Source organism: Drosophila takahashii, chromosome 3L (assembly GCF_030179915.1).
Source record: "Drosophila takahashii strain IR98-3 E-12201 chromosome 3L, DtakHiC1v2, whole genome shotgun sequence".
Classification (NCBI taxonomy): domain Eukaryota; kingdom Metazoa; phylum Arthropoda; class Insecta; order Diptera; family Drosophilidae; genus Drosophila; species Drosophila takahashii.
Genome location: NC_091680.1, coordinates 2530538 through 2547929, shown reverse-complemented (window position 1 = coordinate 2547929; position 17392 = coordinate 2530538). Strand labels below are relative to the sequence as shown.

The 17392-nt window shown below is 37.6% G+C and overlaps 1 protein-coding gene across 1 annotated transcript; it reads left to right on the top strand.

The window, feature by feature from the left end:
* The first annotated feature begins 5058 nt into the window (after positions 1-5058).
* Cpr62Bb (Cuticular protein 62Bb) lies at positions 5059-7931 on the top strand. Its single transcript, XM_017140883.3, has 5 exons — positions 5059-5099; positions 5203-5344; positions 5793-5889; positions 5945-6184; positions 7541-7931. Exons 2-5 carry the CDS (start codon positions 5255-5257, stop codon positions 7690-7692), a joined length of 579 nt encoding a protein of 192 aa, XP_016996372.1. The 5' UTR covers positions 5059-5099; positions 5203-5254; the 3' UTR covers positions 7693-7931.
* The last annotated feature ends 9461 nt before the right edge of the window (positions 7932-17392 follow it).

Here is a 17392-nt window from a genome sequence, read left to right as displayed (position 1 = left end):
CAATAACAAATTGACATCTATTGACAAGTTCAATGTGTGCCAGTTGGAAAACCGCAATTTTCCTATCCACTTACGCACTTTTACTTTTATGCCCTGCTGAAAGGGAAGCCACCACAGAAAGGTGCCTCCGGAGGTGCTGCCCTCCAGTGCGGTCACAAGTTCGGGGGCGTCTCCTCAGCAAAAAGACAATAAACAAATAAAGCATAAGTTAAAACATTTAAGTCACAAGAGATGAGTGTTCGGAGGCTTCCGCATGCAACAAATCTTCGCATTTCCGTCACTTTTAACGTGCGAACAAAATGAAACAAAGCCAAATATTGATCTCTTAATGGGCACAACGTGGCTTTTGGCTTTTGGCTAAGACAAATGCTCAGCTATCAAAACAGAGACGTTCGAGAAAATGGTGCAAAAATGCTCGAAGTGGGTAAAAAGAATTTATCAGAGATCTGTGATCAGCGGAGCGTTTAAATGTGCGCATTTCAAACAAAAGGGTGAATCTCTCATACGTGGGCTCCATTAATTTAGCTGATACGAAAAATAAGACCGGACAGGTGCCGCCTTTGGGGGACGGATTCGGATTCACCGGCAGTTAAGGTCAAAAGGTGGGAAATGCCGGAAGGAAGTTTCCGCTGGCTAACTAGATCTCAAGTTTAAGTCAGGTGTACTACATATGCAGTACGAATACCTCTTCTATTTTCGTTTGCCAAAATCTCAATGTCGAATAGAATGTAAACTTGTATTTGCTGCTCCAATAACCTTTACTTAGCCAGCAACTTCTTCATAGATAAATGACAGTTACTAAAGTCTCGGCTTTATGTTTCTCTTACTGTTTTGCACTCCGACTAGTTGACATTCAAGACGACTGCCTCAATAAACTGTCGCCAACACGTGCTCTCTATATGGCATCGATTGCACTTATTGTATCTGGTATCTTAGTATCTCGGTATCCGAGTATCTGGTAGTCTCAATGTGGCGGCAACATTAAGATGCAACCTCTGAGATATGCATCTATTGCTGCTGATACAATTTATAGATAATAAAATACCTCCACTATTGGCTACTGGTTTTGGGTGATGAGCAAAGGGGATAAGAGATGGCTTGTCGAATGATTTTTTTGTTGCACAGTGTCAAGTGATGGCAATTACATTTGTAATAAATTTGTTAAGCTTGCACAATTTGCCAAAAAAAAACCAACGAAATCTGTATAGGCAAAATAAAGGAAGACAAATAGTTTTGGGTAACAATAAATCTTGATTTAGAAATAAAATGTAAAATGCAAAATAAATGCCACAATTGTTAAATATTCAGTCAAATATACTAGAGACATATGTATAGACCATAGAATATATTGTGTATTAAAATTTTCAAATAATATTTACAATTTTATAATGACGTTTATGTAATAAAACCATATTAAAATATTCTGAATAAAAATGAGCTCAGAAGATATACTTTTAATAAAATAAAAGAGGTCCCAGAAGATTTTGTTTTTATCATTTTAATTGCTTAAACAAAAGTTTAAAAAACATATCACGCATACGCAGTGTTTTTCATCCAACCCACCCGAACCACTGTTAAATGTTAAATGTCGTCCGACAGTCTGCGTAATTGAAAAATGCCATTAAACGTTGATTAATGTTGGACAACTGATCGGAGATAATTGAACAGAAGTAAAGTAGAAGCGGGCATAAATAATACACAAGTCAGAAAACCCATCTGCCGCAGACAGCAGTGCATAATCAGGCCCGTTGACTGTCAGAGTCAATTATATAACCATGTTAACTGGATTAGTTGGGCCGTTAATTGCAAATGGCAAACAGCCACAGCAAATAGTCTGCAGCAAATTGGCCGCCGAGGTGCGAAATTTATAGTGAAGGAAGAGAGGGCCGCCGAACAACCAGAGGCAGTCATTCATTTGCATTTTATGGCCCGCATTTTCCACGGGTCATTCTGTAACAGACTGGAGAGTCTGGTCTGCCTAACAATGGTCACTCAATTGGAGATGCGGCTGTTGAGTTGGAGTCACTGGACCATGGCCAACTAAGGGCGACAACAATGACAGAGAAACAAGTCCAAACAACCGCCCCCGACTTGCAACACTCCATCTCATACCATCCCATCTTTATTCCCTTCCCCATGTTGCAAGTCAGTCGACTGTCGAGTGTCGAGTGCTCCATTGTCAAATTAGTCGGTCGACGGTGTGCAAACAAGACGAAATTAGGTGACCAAAGGCAAAACCAAAGTCAAAGTCACCAGCCTCGTTTCCAGCTTATGACTCGTCTCTGGATTTGCTTAAAACCTAAAAACTGCGCCCTCATGGTAATTGCATTGCCAATTCCCCGCAGACTAAAGCACTTTGTGCAGAATGATCTTGCCAATGATGAGCTATTCAAATTTATGCAATGGGAATTAAACAGATTCAAGGGAGCAAAGGGATATAATGTACTCTGAACTTCAGAGAGGGAGAAGCTCCCCAGGAATCCAATTTAAACCTATTTTGTAGAAATGCACAGAAAGAAATGGTAACATAAAAAAAAATAGTGGAAAAATTATAAAATTTGAAAATTATAATAGAAAAAAAATTTTAAATAAAATTAATATTAATCCTTTTAATAATAATATTTCAAAATATTACTTATAAATATTCTGTTATTTATCATTTGTTATACTTACCTATATACAACATAAATTTTAATCACTAAGAATATTTTACTTCCTTCTTCAAAATTCTCAATTCCCATCCCACATAAACTTGCCCCTTGAAATGCCACGAGTCAGAACATCCCGTTTATGAATTTTCCTAATGCTTTGTTTTTTTTCATAGGTTAAATATATTTAAGTTAATTGCCAGAAGGCAGCAAAAACAATGCCCAGCCACGCACATGTGTCTGTCAAGATGACGGCTTGGCTTACTCGGCAGAAAAAAAACAAGAACGCAATGGAAAAAATCAGCGACTGCGACTGCATATATGGAAAACCTTCGGAAAACGCCGACAATCGCTGGCTGAATTTTCCCAAGTCTAGGTAGCAAAATGCTGCTTTTTGGCTTTCTGGCTGTTTGGCGGCATGCAAATTGACTTAATCTAGTATTTAGTTTTACAAAAACCGCAGAATCGCAGAAGAGAGACAATTGTTTCCAAGCCAAAGTCGAAGGTTGGTTTTTCTTGCTGGGGGATTACTTCTGAAGCTCTCCTCTCGTTTCCCCGTTTAATTAGAGTCTTTAGCGCGCCCCTCGCAGTGGTTAATTGTGTGAAAATCAAAATGAAAATGAAACTGCCCAAGAAATGCCGACCTGGACATTAAACTAGCCCACCTTATTAGCCACACAAAAAGCAGCTCAGCTGAAACTAACTAACTAACAGTTAGGGCTTCTGCGGTCTGACAATAATTTGGATTAGTTTGTAGGCTGCCAGACAGACCGCAATTGGCACGTTCTCGTCTTTTCTCAAGGGTGTGCAATTGCCATAAATTAAAGATTGAAAATCTGTCATTTGAACGCTTTTGTTGGGGCTAAAAATCAACTGAAAAGATGAGAGCAATTTGCATGTTTGCTTTGATAGAGGTGAACTATTTAAAAATTTGTCAAAAGCTGCTTAATTAAGCGGTTTTCTTTGTGGAACATACTTATCGTTTAAGATTTTTTTGTTTTTTATATTTTACATTTTAATAATTTACTTATTGTATAGCAAAAATGCTTTACGTAAATATACTATAAGTTTTTGTTCCGTTTACTTTATGTAAATATTATTTTAATTTTAAACTTTGTAATTTATTTTATTTATTTATTTCTTGACTCCTTAAAATGTATAAAATTATTTTATGTATATAGGATTTGCACTACGCAGTATTTTGGATTTAATTAATTCGAATTTATAATATTATTATTAGCTAGTGAGCTTCACTAGTTGCTATAAAGTACCATAAATGTTAAGTCAATAATACAAAACTGGAACTATTAAAGTTGATAAGTAATAAATAATATTTTATTGAATTTTTCCATGCGTCTAATCTACATAATATTTTTTTCAGTTAACCTGCTTTTAAATGGCTTCAATTCTTCGTCTAAATAAACGCTGAAGAATTGAAGACATCTATATTTTTCCAGTTATACTAATTGTAAGTGCTAAATTAAAGGTCAGATTGGCCATAGTTGAGAAATAGCATTTATTTGGCATCATAAATTGTCCTGCTTCGGAGACTTTTGCTTTCATTTCGGCCCAGAATGGAAGCCAACTTTGAAGTGTAGTTTAATGCGCTTGACCTTCAGATTGAAACGCTGCTGAGACAAAAGACCTAAGCGGGGTCCAGTTGCCATACTACATAGTATCTGGTACTACCACTAGTACTACTTGTTACTAGTTTCAACCACTGTCATTGAAGTAGATCACTGAGAATTTCGCATGTGCCGAATAAATCTAGGGCCTTATTGTGCTGGTGCTGTGCAATTGCAACTTGACCTGATTTGTATTTGATTTACATTTTTTCGGTTCTTGTCAGCGATTTATTTCGATTTCTAGTGGCCAACATTAAGTTGTTAGTTAAATTGGCCACAATCATTTCTTGCAGAAATCAAGGAAATTAATGATTAACTCGAATGATTAATCTCGCATAATTCTGGGTGCCTGAAAAGAAGTGATTGTTCCCGATGACTTCATTGACAATGGCTCTGTGGGGGATTGGCAACAGATTTGAGAAATGTGTCGCAGATCGGAAAAAAAAACTAGAGACAACGCCACCCCATTCAGCGGATTTGAATCAGTGGAAAACCCGGCTGCGTTTTTGCAACATCCCATGGATCCATGCTGCAACTCCATTCACATGGTGGATAGTATGGTATATGGTATGGTATGGGATCTTGCCTGGCGAAGAGCAGTTCACCCGACTGGATCACCATTCGCCACAGCCGAGTGACTGAGAAACCAAGAGTCTTGGCATTGTGGCCGCTCTCTGCCGACTTTGCTGCCCACGACGACGACGACTTCGCTGCCCGCGACTTTCGCACATTTCGCGCTTATTTAATGGAAACTTGCTTTTAGAATCGCCACAGTATTCCGGGCAGCTTTGCGGTGTTTGTATCTAGTGCCGTTGAAATACTACAAGTAAATTGGAATTAATATTAAAAAAATATTAATAAAAACCAAAAATATTTCTAAATCAGTGCAGTGTTTTCTAAAGGATACGAAATTTTGTGTTTATTTTTAGCAAATATTTCCCCCGTTTCAACCAAAAAATATATATAACCCAAATATATAAAATGGCAAACTTCGTGTGCTTCGTTATCCTTTCGTTGGCTCTCTTCGCCAGTGTTGCTGTGGCCAAACCGGGATATGCCCTGGATTATTATGTGAGTTTTGATGTGGATACTGAAACAGGATTACCAAAATGGACTAGCCAATAAATTATTAAAAATAATAAAAAAATGTCCTGTGGTGATTGAACAATCTTCATAATTTTTGAATGTGAACTTAAATATATAATGAAATAAAGCCTAATAATTTATTTTGCCTAACTAAAATCTGATAAAATAGATCCTTTGTTTTTGCTTGGTCAGAATAAATATAGAACATTTATAAATGGTTTTAAACATTGTCCACAAACTCTTCTTTGATCGCAAGAAAAATATTAGAAGGCAGAAAGATTTATACGAATATTTGAATTTAATCATAAATTAATTATTATTTTAGAAATGTTTGCTATAAGTCAAATAGAATATATTTCATTAAAAGACAGAAATGGCCGAAATATATTTTTGATACGTTTTTATATTTTCTTCCACTAAATTCATTTCTCAGGACCATCCAAAATATGCCTTTAACTATGGAGTGGCCGATCACAGCACAGGAGATGTGAAGTCGCAGCATGAGACGCGAGATGGCGATGTGGTCAAGGGTAAGATACGAAACACTGAGACAAAATCTTTGTATTTCTATGATATCTTCTTCAGGACAATACTCTCTGGTTGAGCCCGATGGTTCCATTCGCACTGTGGACTATACAGCGGACTCTATTCACGGTTTCAATGCCGTGGTGACCAAGTCAGGACCCACTGTTCATGCCCAGGCGGTGGTGGCCAATCCCATTGTGGCCCACAAGCCCATTTTGGCCCACTACGAACCGCAGGTGGTGAAGCACGTGGCTCCAGTGGCACACGCTCCCCTGGTGGTGGCCTCCCCGGCGCCTTATGGTGAGTTAAAAAAATTCAAGGGGGTTTTAAGTTTACAAGATTTAATAGAACGGTTTAGCAGCACCTTATAGTTGGCCTTCACCTTTGGTGGCACTTCTTCTCACCCCCTTTCCTGCGTATTTCCCCCTCTCATTGTGGTTCCGCCCACCCATTTCCACGTGTTCTCTGCTCGCTCTTTCACAGGCATGAACACATATCGCATGCTAAAGCTGTTCAGGCGGCATGCCAACTATCTGAACAATCAGTATCGCAAATTGCGCCCAGACGAAGACGACAGCTATAACGATGATGATGATCTTGGTTTTGACGCTGATTACTATGCAGCCTACTGAATCTGTCTGAATAACTTACCATAAACTCATTGTAATCCTCATATCATCTCATTTCTAGCTTGGGTGGCAGTTGTTGTTGCATTGGCAATTTCATTCAATAAATTGCAATTATAGTCTCACATTTGTGTAGCCAGTCAGGCGGCTAAGCAGCTGAATCATGGGTATCGAGAAAAACTGGGCCGGCAAATGTGTAACATCATATGGTTGACTAATCCGCCGACACGCCTCTTTTTTCAGTGGGTTACCTCACCACCTTTTGCTCCGAGAGATCGAAGCCAAAGATCTAGCTTTGTTTATGCACTTTCGGTCTCGAATTTCCCACACAGATTATGTCAGGTGCATCATCTCTAGAAAAAACTGAAAACAGAAACAAACAGCCACCGCAGCATATTTTTCACGAAAAATTGCCGCTCTTCTTCGCCCATTTCCCTTCTCCCTTTCGGTTTCTCCTCACACTTTAGCATAATTTTCTCAATGTCGCAACGCTTTTGGGCCTGGGAAATGAATACATGGTTGGTTTGTAAGAAAACTCATGTGAAAACTCATAATTGTTGTGGGTGCTGCGGTGTAATTTTAATTGAGAATTATCAGCAAAACGCACAGCCAAAGAAATCAGCAGCGAAAAAACAAAAGACTTAGGCAACGAACTTGCTTGCATACAAAACGGCCAAGAAAAAATAAAAGTAAAAATGAAAAGAAAAAGAAAAAGAAAAAGCAAAGCAAAAACAACACCTGTGACCAATTGACTGACAAATTCGTGCACAAATAAAATTATTTGCAAGGGGCCAAAGAAATTGGCCAAAGAAAATGCCTTTGTCATTGAATTGAAAACTTCATTTATTTATTTTGCTTTGCCAGTTTGAGCTACTTACCAACAATGGCAAAACGGTTAACAGCTGTTACAGCAGTTTAGTTTGTTTTTTTTTGTCGGTCATTATTACAACAGAGCGAAAATAAATTTAAGTCACTGCAACCCCTGGCAAAAAAATAGCTAAAGTCTCTATACATTTATTCGATCTTCAAGTGGCCAAGCACTATGCTCCGGCGGCAGCTGCTCCCATCCACTACGACTATGATGATGGCTACTACAACCAGGGACAGCAGTACGAGTACATTCCCCAGTACGATCAGTACAACTACGGTCACTACGCGAGTCCCTATGCGGGTCACTACTGAGATGGCACTAAGGAACTCCGATTCGTAGATGTTTAAGCCCACTTAGTTGTACGCCACCACCACCAGCATCACCCGGAAATTCATTGGATTCTCTCAGTGTAGCTTGCAAAAAGGAACTTTGAAATCTACGCGAAGCAATCGAACAAAAGGGGAAACATCAAGGTTAATCTTACTTAAGTTATGTAACAAATTTGTAAAATAAAGATTCGAAAACAAAAATTTAAGGTGAAATACAAGAATTAATAGTGTTTTATTTGGTACTTAAACTAAAAAACTTTATTAAAAAGGTAAAAACTATTTTCTTATATTTTTAATGACAAAGAAAAGTTGTTGGCCATAGTGGTTTTACTTCTTCTAATTATCTTTAAACTTTAAAGGCAGTATAATAACTTGTAAATAAAACATTAATAAAGGCACTAAAATGACGATCAAATAAAAAATATATTAAAATTGTATATGATGCGACATTTTACATTTCTGTATTTTCCATCTTTTTCTTACTTTTTTATTAATTTTAAATCATAAAAAAATGTTTTGTGAATATTTGAATTAGGTTATTGGCGTTACAAAGGTATCAAATACAATTAAATTCTAAAATAAATTAACTTAAAATTCTTTTAAATTTTATTTGATTTTAAAATACAATAAAAGTTGGTAATGGTTCTCCCCTTTTTCTATTAATGATTTCAAATTCAACTCAGTAATTTCTAATGAGCAGATGGCTTAAAATAATTAAAATGCAGCTATCAGATTTAGATTCCGCCTTCCATGTTGGCGTTACAATTTACACTTAGCAACCCATTAATTCAGTTTGCACTACCCATTTGGGAGAAGCTTTAATCGATGTGTCTCATGGCCAATTGAACGCTCCAAAAGCTTTGCATTTCATTAGCTCAAAAATATTGCCATTCAATATTCAAAGTGGTTAGTTTCCGCTAGAGTTTTCTTTTCACAAAAAGTAAGACTTTTTCACGGTCTGCCAATTTCTGAGTCCAACTTACATAAGCCTTTTTTTGGGGTCATTTTCGTTGTTTGTTTAGATGGCCCATTCCGCTGACTTAATTGGGGGTCTCAACACTTTTCTTCCGGTGGCTTTAGCTGACCCGCCAAATGGTCAAAGTGGCAACAGCTGAATGAGATAAAAAAGCTTTTTATTAAAGTTTAAAGCTGGGCTTGAACACGTTTAATTAAGCCACAGGTTTTGAAATTCACTAAAATGTTTCTTGTAAATTATATAAATTTCATTGCCTACTTTAAGGGATTTCTTTTTCCAAAACTATAACCAACTTTTGCTTGCAAACTAAATTTATATTCACTACACTCATAACTGAATTTAAGATGCAATTTAATGCCATTTTTATGTGATTTTCTATTAGTCAGCTGTGAACACATATTGTAACACCGCAACGTATACTTAATATTTCAGCGAAATATCACTCATACGATACATACAGCATATCTAAGCTGTAATCTCTTGATGGCTGCTAATCTGCGTACACGAGAGACACCATAGAATTAGCCAATCGTTTAATTAACAAATAAATTGAATTCGGATTCGATCTTAATAACTGTTAATGGTTCTGGCGACTTGTAATTGCCCTGCACCACTGGACAGCTGTCTAGAACCACGCAATGATTTTAATACCCGTTACTTGTAGAGAAAAAGGGTATATTGTTTTCGAGGAAAAGTATGTTTATTATTGGATGGTATTTTCATTATTAAGGAAATTAAATGAAATGTAAGAAAACATTTTAGAATTTTTCCATTTTCATGTGTTTATAATTGAAATGTATGGAAATGAAATGTAAAAGAAAATTTAAATATTTATTTAAAGCTTATGAGCAAATAATGCATTTTCCGCTAGATGGCGGCACTTTCAAGCGACTGTTTGCTTTGCTGCTTGCATATCTTAATCTGTCTCAGTCCGTTCAACTGAGTAACAGGTACTTTATAGTCGAGATACTCGCCTATAGCGTTCTTTCTTGTTTTTCTACCTCTGGGCAATTACACAACGGATGTGGATATCTCCACTGGTCGACTGGAAGCGTCTTCTTAGCTTCGTATTTGTGGCTCAAGGTTATGGTCCAAGAACTGGTCTCGCAGCAAACATTTCTCGTTGCCAAGTTGCTTTGCATAAAACGTAGATTAACTATAAGTTATGAGTTGCATTTGCTTTACAAAGTATTTATCTATCTATAATTTGTTCCAGTGTGATGATTGCATCAGTGGCGAGCTAGCTTACCCAATGCGAGAAATGATTTGGGCGCATTAGGATTGAATTAAAATTGCTGGGATTGTGCGGGCTCCAATGAAAGTGACAATTAACCGAAAAACCAAAAACTGAAGCTGTTAAATACGAACAAAAATTGTTTTTTGCCCCGGACAAGCCGTCGTCGCCTGAATTTCCTCGAGAGGTCCGAGAGGCTGAGGCCCCGGAGCAAAAGTCTGAACCCAACCCGGCGTCGAGACGTCAAACCTCAATTATAGCCAACGCCAGCAGCAGCCTAACTGCAGACTCCTATATATAAAACATATGGCCATATATATATACCTATATGGGTAGTACTGGCAGTACATATGTGCCCGACTCACAGGTTGCCAAAGTGGACAATTTAATGTGGCTGTCATGTTAAATGCCAAGCCAATAATTTAAGCCTCATTTTTCGTGGCTAAGAAATGCTTCAGCTGGGTGGCAAACAGTCAAAGGAAATCATGGAAAAGTTACCAATCGTATCGGGAAAATTCTGGGCTGCTAGTGGAAATAATAAGAAATTGGTTGATATTTCCTTACCACTTTAAAATAATTAAGATTGTTGGCATTTTTTATCTATTAAATTCTTTTTTGCCCACGGGTCTCAATAAAAATAAGGAAGAAGTACGCTAAGCCGTAAACCTAGTTTCCAATTTTAATCTTCCATCGAGTCTAATAAATCTTTCGGGCAAAGTCCAATTGCATTTCATTAACAGCCAATTTAAAATAATCGACCATGATTACTTCCGTCTAGTGGCAAAGGCAAAACAAACTAACTTATTAATTGAGCCCAACCACGTGCCCAACTCCCAGTTGATCGGCATCGATCAGACTTCGTCTATTCGGTTTTCTCATCGATTTGTGCAACCACAAATAAATCTATTTTTGCAAACCCTCTTGAACCCCGTTTTGCAAACCGCAAATAATGTTTTCAATAAACAATGTATTTTTTTTGCTGAAATTGAGTCATAAAAGTTTGCCGAGTTGTGAGCATCCGAGAAAACGAGAAACCGGCTAAACTGAAAGCTCTGTGGCATCTATTATTGACTTTAGAGGCTGTTTAGTCGTCAGTTGCCACTTGAATAGTTGCCAAATTTAGCATTCAAGCATTACAAAACTCCCAAAGTAAGATATAATAGTAAAACAACTTTTTTAGGGTTGGATTCTATTGATGCCCAAGATGTTACTGTGCTGGCCGTAAAGATGCAAAACCACACGACCCTTTCGAAGTGATTGTTGTCGCTGGGACACGTTTTTAGTGTGTTTTTCGAAAAATATTGCAAAATGAGTTATAAACATGTGTTTGTGTGCATGTAAGTGTTTGTGTCATTGACTCATGGAGGAGCAATTCAGAACATTAGTTGTAAGGGGTACACGAGGTAATACTCATCACAGAAAATATTATCAACCAAATATTCAAGTAAATAAAAATATTAGATACGATTTTATAGCTCTGCACATTTGCATGCATCATCATTAAAAACAAGTATTTTACTTACTTTGATTTGAAAGTTATATAACGCATGCAAAATGTTATTTATTTTGAAAAAAATATTAGTGTTAATATTGCCACGCTAGTTATTTTTTAAAGCAGTAGCAATTTGGTTTTACCATAAAATTTAATCACATTCAATTAGTTAACCAGAAGTGAAGTTATAAAGTAAGTGATAATTTTAAAGCTAATAGCGTAGTAAATATTTATATTAGTGTTTTTCATATTTTGGGATAATAAATAATTTCAAAGAGACCTAATAAACCACATAATATAATAATATAATTAACTTTAATAAGTATTAAAAAAAATGTATTTACATTTTCAAAAAGTTAGTATCTATTAATAGATATTTAAATTTATTAATTTTTTTATTTTTCAAATATAAATTTTAAATGACAAGATAATTTAGAGCTTATCATATTGGGTCATAAAAAAAATTTCATAAACCGTTTAAGTTAGGATTAAATTGATCGTCATATTAAGAATCTGTAATTATCATTTTCGTGCCATAAAGTCATTCTGAATCGTGTACAGTAAACACCCCATCTACTCTCTAATTACATCCAAGCTCAGGCCAGGCAGCTCCATTTGATGCGTCACTTTTACTATCAGCACTGAAAAATCTTCGCAGCAACCGAAAAGTAATAATACAGAATAAAGGCGAGCATCGTTTGTCGATTTTTTCCAGCCAACCCGAGTTATATAGAAGGGGTTATAGAGGGATATAGAGGGGGTTATGGTTATTATTGCAATGGATTTTCGGAACGGATTTTGCAAGGCTGCGGCTGCCGATCGCTGATGCAGTTTTGTAGCCTGTTTTTTTTAGTGTTTTGTGTGATGTTTGAAACTAATTTGCGGTTACAAGCTCGTTTTTGTGTGTGTTGTTTTGTGTGGAGTTGGATGCCGGGTGCACAAAGTGCGGCATCATGCCCTTTTGTTCGCCTGGGTTTACTTTGGCTTTATTGAATCCAATTCAGGGAACTCTGCTCGCAAAAGTTAATTAAATCACACACAAACCAGAAACCAGGGGAAGAATTGCAAAAGAGAATGATCTAATAGCTGGGCATGCAGATAGATAGATATAAATTTATTTATGCACACACGGAGGGGTATAATTATAGAGCACCACGATTTTCGTGCGCAGGAGAATCTAAGCCAGTTGACAATCTAAAATCCCAGACACAACTCATCTCATCTCCCATCTTCCATCTGCCGCCTGCTGTCGTAAATAAAAAAGCCAAGAGCACTCCACTCCAAAAACACTCCAAACTTCAGAGCAAGCGTGGCAGCCCAGCAAAGTGGTTCAGTTTTCAAGTGTTTGCCATTGATATTACGGCCCACACATAGCAACTAACTTGCAACTAGCAACGTGCAACTAGCAACTTGCAACACCGAAAAGTAAGTGGCTCTCTGTGGAAGGAAGTCAGTCGTTTGATTATTTTTTTCTCGAGGGTAGATAGACCTCCTTAATTTCGGGACTTTCATTTCTCAACAAAACATTCAAAAACAAAATGATGAAAAATCTTATTAAAACAAGCCCAGAAATCTGTTACAATTACTCAGGGTTTTTTCAATTTGCATAAAGCATAAAAAGCAAGGTTCAATAACAAAAAATTGCCAGCCATCAATATCGATTTTTAGATTCGCTTTTCAACGTTGAGCTACCTACTATTTCCCCTTCGAATGGTTAAGGAAACTGCGAGGAAACTTTCATATGCACATTTTCGGTTTTCCATGAACTTAGCATTGCATTTAGATTTTTTCCTATTTTATTTTTTGGTTTTCGGCAACTTTGGCCTTTTTCCGCAATTGTCACATGCAATTGTCATTGCCATTGCTTTTTTCTCATTTTGTGACTCGAGATTTATATTTGCCCGCTGCCCATTTGGAGCACATTATGTAAATTCGGTGCATTTTAAAACGGGTTTCAATTTTGTCGGTTTATTCGCCGAAATCGCCGAAACATTTCTGCGATTCGTATCGCACATCTGAGTGCTTTTCGGCCCGCTTTTTAGCTGTCCTAGCCATGCATTTTAATTGGGAAGTGCAGCGGCAGCAGCAACAACACGACTCTCGGCCAGGAAAGACCATAAAAGGCCTTGTTTTTTTTTCGAGACTTGGGAACTTGGTAACTTGGAGTCTAAAAAGTGGCAACGGAATGGAAAGAAAGGCTTAGTCCCAAACCCAGGCAAGTGTGGTCACGAGTGCGGCCTTGAAAGCGGTCTTCTTCTGTGTCTACCCATGACATTATGCAATCCCCCGATGGAGATTGAGATCTCGCGATCTCGTAGAAGGGGAAGTGAGTGAACCAGGTCGCTGAATGTGGCCAACATCGAGGCTTAAATTGCGGAAGATGAAAAGCGTAAGATTATGAGTTCGTAATTGTCGTAGAATGTCTGGCTTTAATGCGTCTCTCCTAAACGGAAACACACCAGCGAGCAGACAAGATCATAAAAGTTTATTCAACTCGCCAACTATTCGCACGGGGTGGTAGGGATGTTCACACGATGTTTGATCATTAAAAGAGCGGCTAATCTTTTTAAGTTCAACACGTTTCGGGGTACTTTATAGGTTTTTATAAAACACGAGGTGCTTGTAATACCTCTAAACAGCTCATCATTAGGAGACTTTACTTTAAGAAGATATAATTTAACGTGTATTTTTCTAATTTTTTGGAATTTTATTTTTAGACAACTCTTTTATATATTTCTGTCTTCAAAATTTCTGTGAGGTTTTTGATCGATATTTTTAAAAAAGATTTTAAATAAAAATTCCAAAAGAAAAGTTCGTGATACATTATATGTTATGAAAACGGATTTATATTATATTTTTATTTATAAAACAATATTTTGTTTTTTACGAAGTTTTTTACGAAGACATTTTTTACGAAGACATTTATGAACCTATGATTATAAAGACATGTTAGCTATACTTTTTGGGGGGAGTCTCTGTTTGTCACATGCTTAAAAAATCAAAAGAAATTTATAATTTTTCTTTAAGCCTCACAATTGAACTCCTTTCTAAATGAAGCAATTTTTGACAAGTTTTATTATTAACGATTTCAACTGCTTTCTCTGCCATCTTTTGCGCCCCTTTTTTTATACATTTCTCCCGCCTCGACTGTCATTTCTTTTTCATCTTACCCCATGGCAATTAAACGTAGTTCGTGGCGGACTACAAAGTTACAGAGTTATAACTTCCACAGTTTAAAAACCTAACGGCAGCTTAGCGCAACATTGGCGGCGACATTGGCTATGATGCTGCAAATGCGAATGCGAATCCGAATGCGAATGCGGCAGCCCCCGGCGATTGCTATAAAGATAACAACAAATAGCATTGACTAAGGTTATATTTCTGGGCACGACGACGACGATGAAGCTGACGACGAATGAAGCTGGGGATATATATTCGATATAGCCTACGATCTCGAGTGTCTCGTGTCGATTGAGCAATGTTATGTGCGACTGGCACCCGCATAACTAAAGTTGGAGCTGGAAAAATGGTCAGTGGGGTGGGGTATGAAGTATGGGGTATGGGGTATCCAGGGGTCCAGTGGCAGTTCATTATGTAAACAAAGCAAGGAAAACAAGAAATCTGGCCACAAATCAATAGAAAAACGCAAGTGTTTTTATTTTTTTTTTTGTTTTCATTTCGCATCCGACTAGCCGACTAACAAACTGACAAAGCGACTGACTGACCGAGTCTCTGGATCTCTGAATCTGGATCTCCATCTGGGAAACCCGAATCCCAATACGAAAGCCCCAACTCGGTCCAGTTATGAATAAACATTCGCCTGCTCGCATGTTTGTCGGGCCTAATGGAGCGCGTGTGTTTCTTCGCAGGAGGCTTTTTTCTTTTCACTTAAAGTTAAAGAAACGAAAATGAAATGGCAAATGGAAAATGCTTTGTCGTCCGATATTTCTCTTTCATTTCGCCATTTCATTTTCATTTTATTACATTGCAATTAGCAAGTCAAACGAAACAAGTTGTCCTGGTTCAGCCTGTTTTTTGGTTACAGTACAGCAAGTTACATAGATTTTGCCCCAGTGCATTTGGCATTTTCAACTGGGAGATGGTCCTCAAAAAAACGTGCCCTGACCCAACGTAGATTATCGGTTCGATTCTGTGAATTATGGAAGTCAGTCGCCCAGTCGACCCCGCAATTAACGACAGTTTGGAATGGGCGCCAGTTTGGGCGCCAAAACTTGTGGCCCAGAGGGATCCAGCATCCCAACTTTTAAGTCCGAAGCAAAACAGCCAGACTAATCTAGTTAGCTTCGATTGCGCAAGCCAATGGGGCGTATGCGTAGTCCAGCCCATGGCCAATCGAAAGTTTGAGCAGCTGAGTAGCGGGATAATTAGACAATTTCTTTATTACCAACAGAGAATTTAAAGATGCACGGAAAAAGAAAATTTTAGAAAAATAATAAATAAACTAATGGTTGTCATTAAGAAATTAGTATTATAGATATCATACTTGAAACTATCTTTTGTAACCCACATAAAATTACAGGTTTTTAAAGATTTATAGGAAACACAATTTATAAATGTCTTTGGAGGTTTGGTAAATTCTAGTTTTAAATTTGTTAATTCACTTAACTGATTGATTAATTGATTTCTTAAACTAAGGTTATTCACCAAACATGATTAAGTGAAAATAGATATATGATTGCATAGGTAATCAATAAACAAGATTTCCAGTAAAATAAAATATTCGCGTGGGCCACACAAAACGCTTACCGTTGAATTTTGGTAGGTTTTTTATGTGCATCAGTATAAATCTGTTGTTTTAAAAAGAACACAATTAAAAATGTTGTATTATTTTAAAAATTTGTTTACATATTATTCACGCGAAATTCAATGCTATAAAAGCAATATAAGAGTTAAACAAAAATAAAAAAATAATTTTTTTTGCTTTTAAAAATATTAAACTTAAAAATTATAAAATCTAGAAAAAGGAAGCAGGAAGAAATTCTTCTCGGGTCTTTTTGGTATAATTTTTTGTCGGTGATTGGAGTCCAAGTGTTCAAAGCCTTTCACAAAGACCCGCGGGGCAATTACAGCTGTAACCAATCAAAAGGGCATTCGATTTTATGAACTGTCGAGCATCTGTTGAGTGGGAAGACCTGGAAACTGGGAGACCAAACTGGGCAGAGGCTAAGACCAAGGCGATTTCGATGGCGTCACCTGCTGTTCAAATCTTTGCATTGCCAGCGAAACGTGCCTCAAAAAATGCCAGGGAAAAAGGAGAAAAAAATCGAAGTTAGCCATCATGATGCAAGAGAGAAAGAAAGTTGCCACTCGGGGCTCATAAACGGCAATCTCCTCGAAGACCGAAGCCGAGCCCATGGGTTGAAATTAAGGTGGTTAAAACACAACAAAAAAAGGGTCCAGGTGACTGCTCTGGGTCAGGCCAATCCAATCCAGATACACCAATCCACCAGTCACGTTAGGGCATGTTAGCCAACCGTCAAAAGATCGCAAAGATCCATAATGTAATGCATATTGCCGAGGGTTTAGGGGGTTCGGGGTTTCACTCTTTATCGACTGCTCGCTTTTTGACACTAAATTGCCTTGACTAAGTTTAAAACTCTGCGGCGGCCCCTAACGAAGTGTTAAAGATGCTGGTCTTTGATTCGCTTTGATTGCCCAACTTGTGGCATGCACGTCCACCCCAGACCACCGTTCAATCCACACCAGCTTTACTATTTTTTTCTGATTTTTTTTTTTTTGGGCTGCTGTGCACCGTGAAGATGTAGTTAACAACGTGACTATGTAATCAGCATCGCTGCTGCAGCCGCTAGGAAGTGGCTAGGCTCCAAGCTTTCAACTGCTGCCGTAACCGCAACTGCAAAGTGCAAATGATTTTCACCCCGGCCACTCCTACTCCTCCTTCTTCTTTCGGGGGGCCAATCTCCGGTCACCAATGGACTCCTAACTCCTACTCCTAACT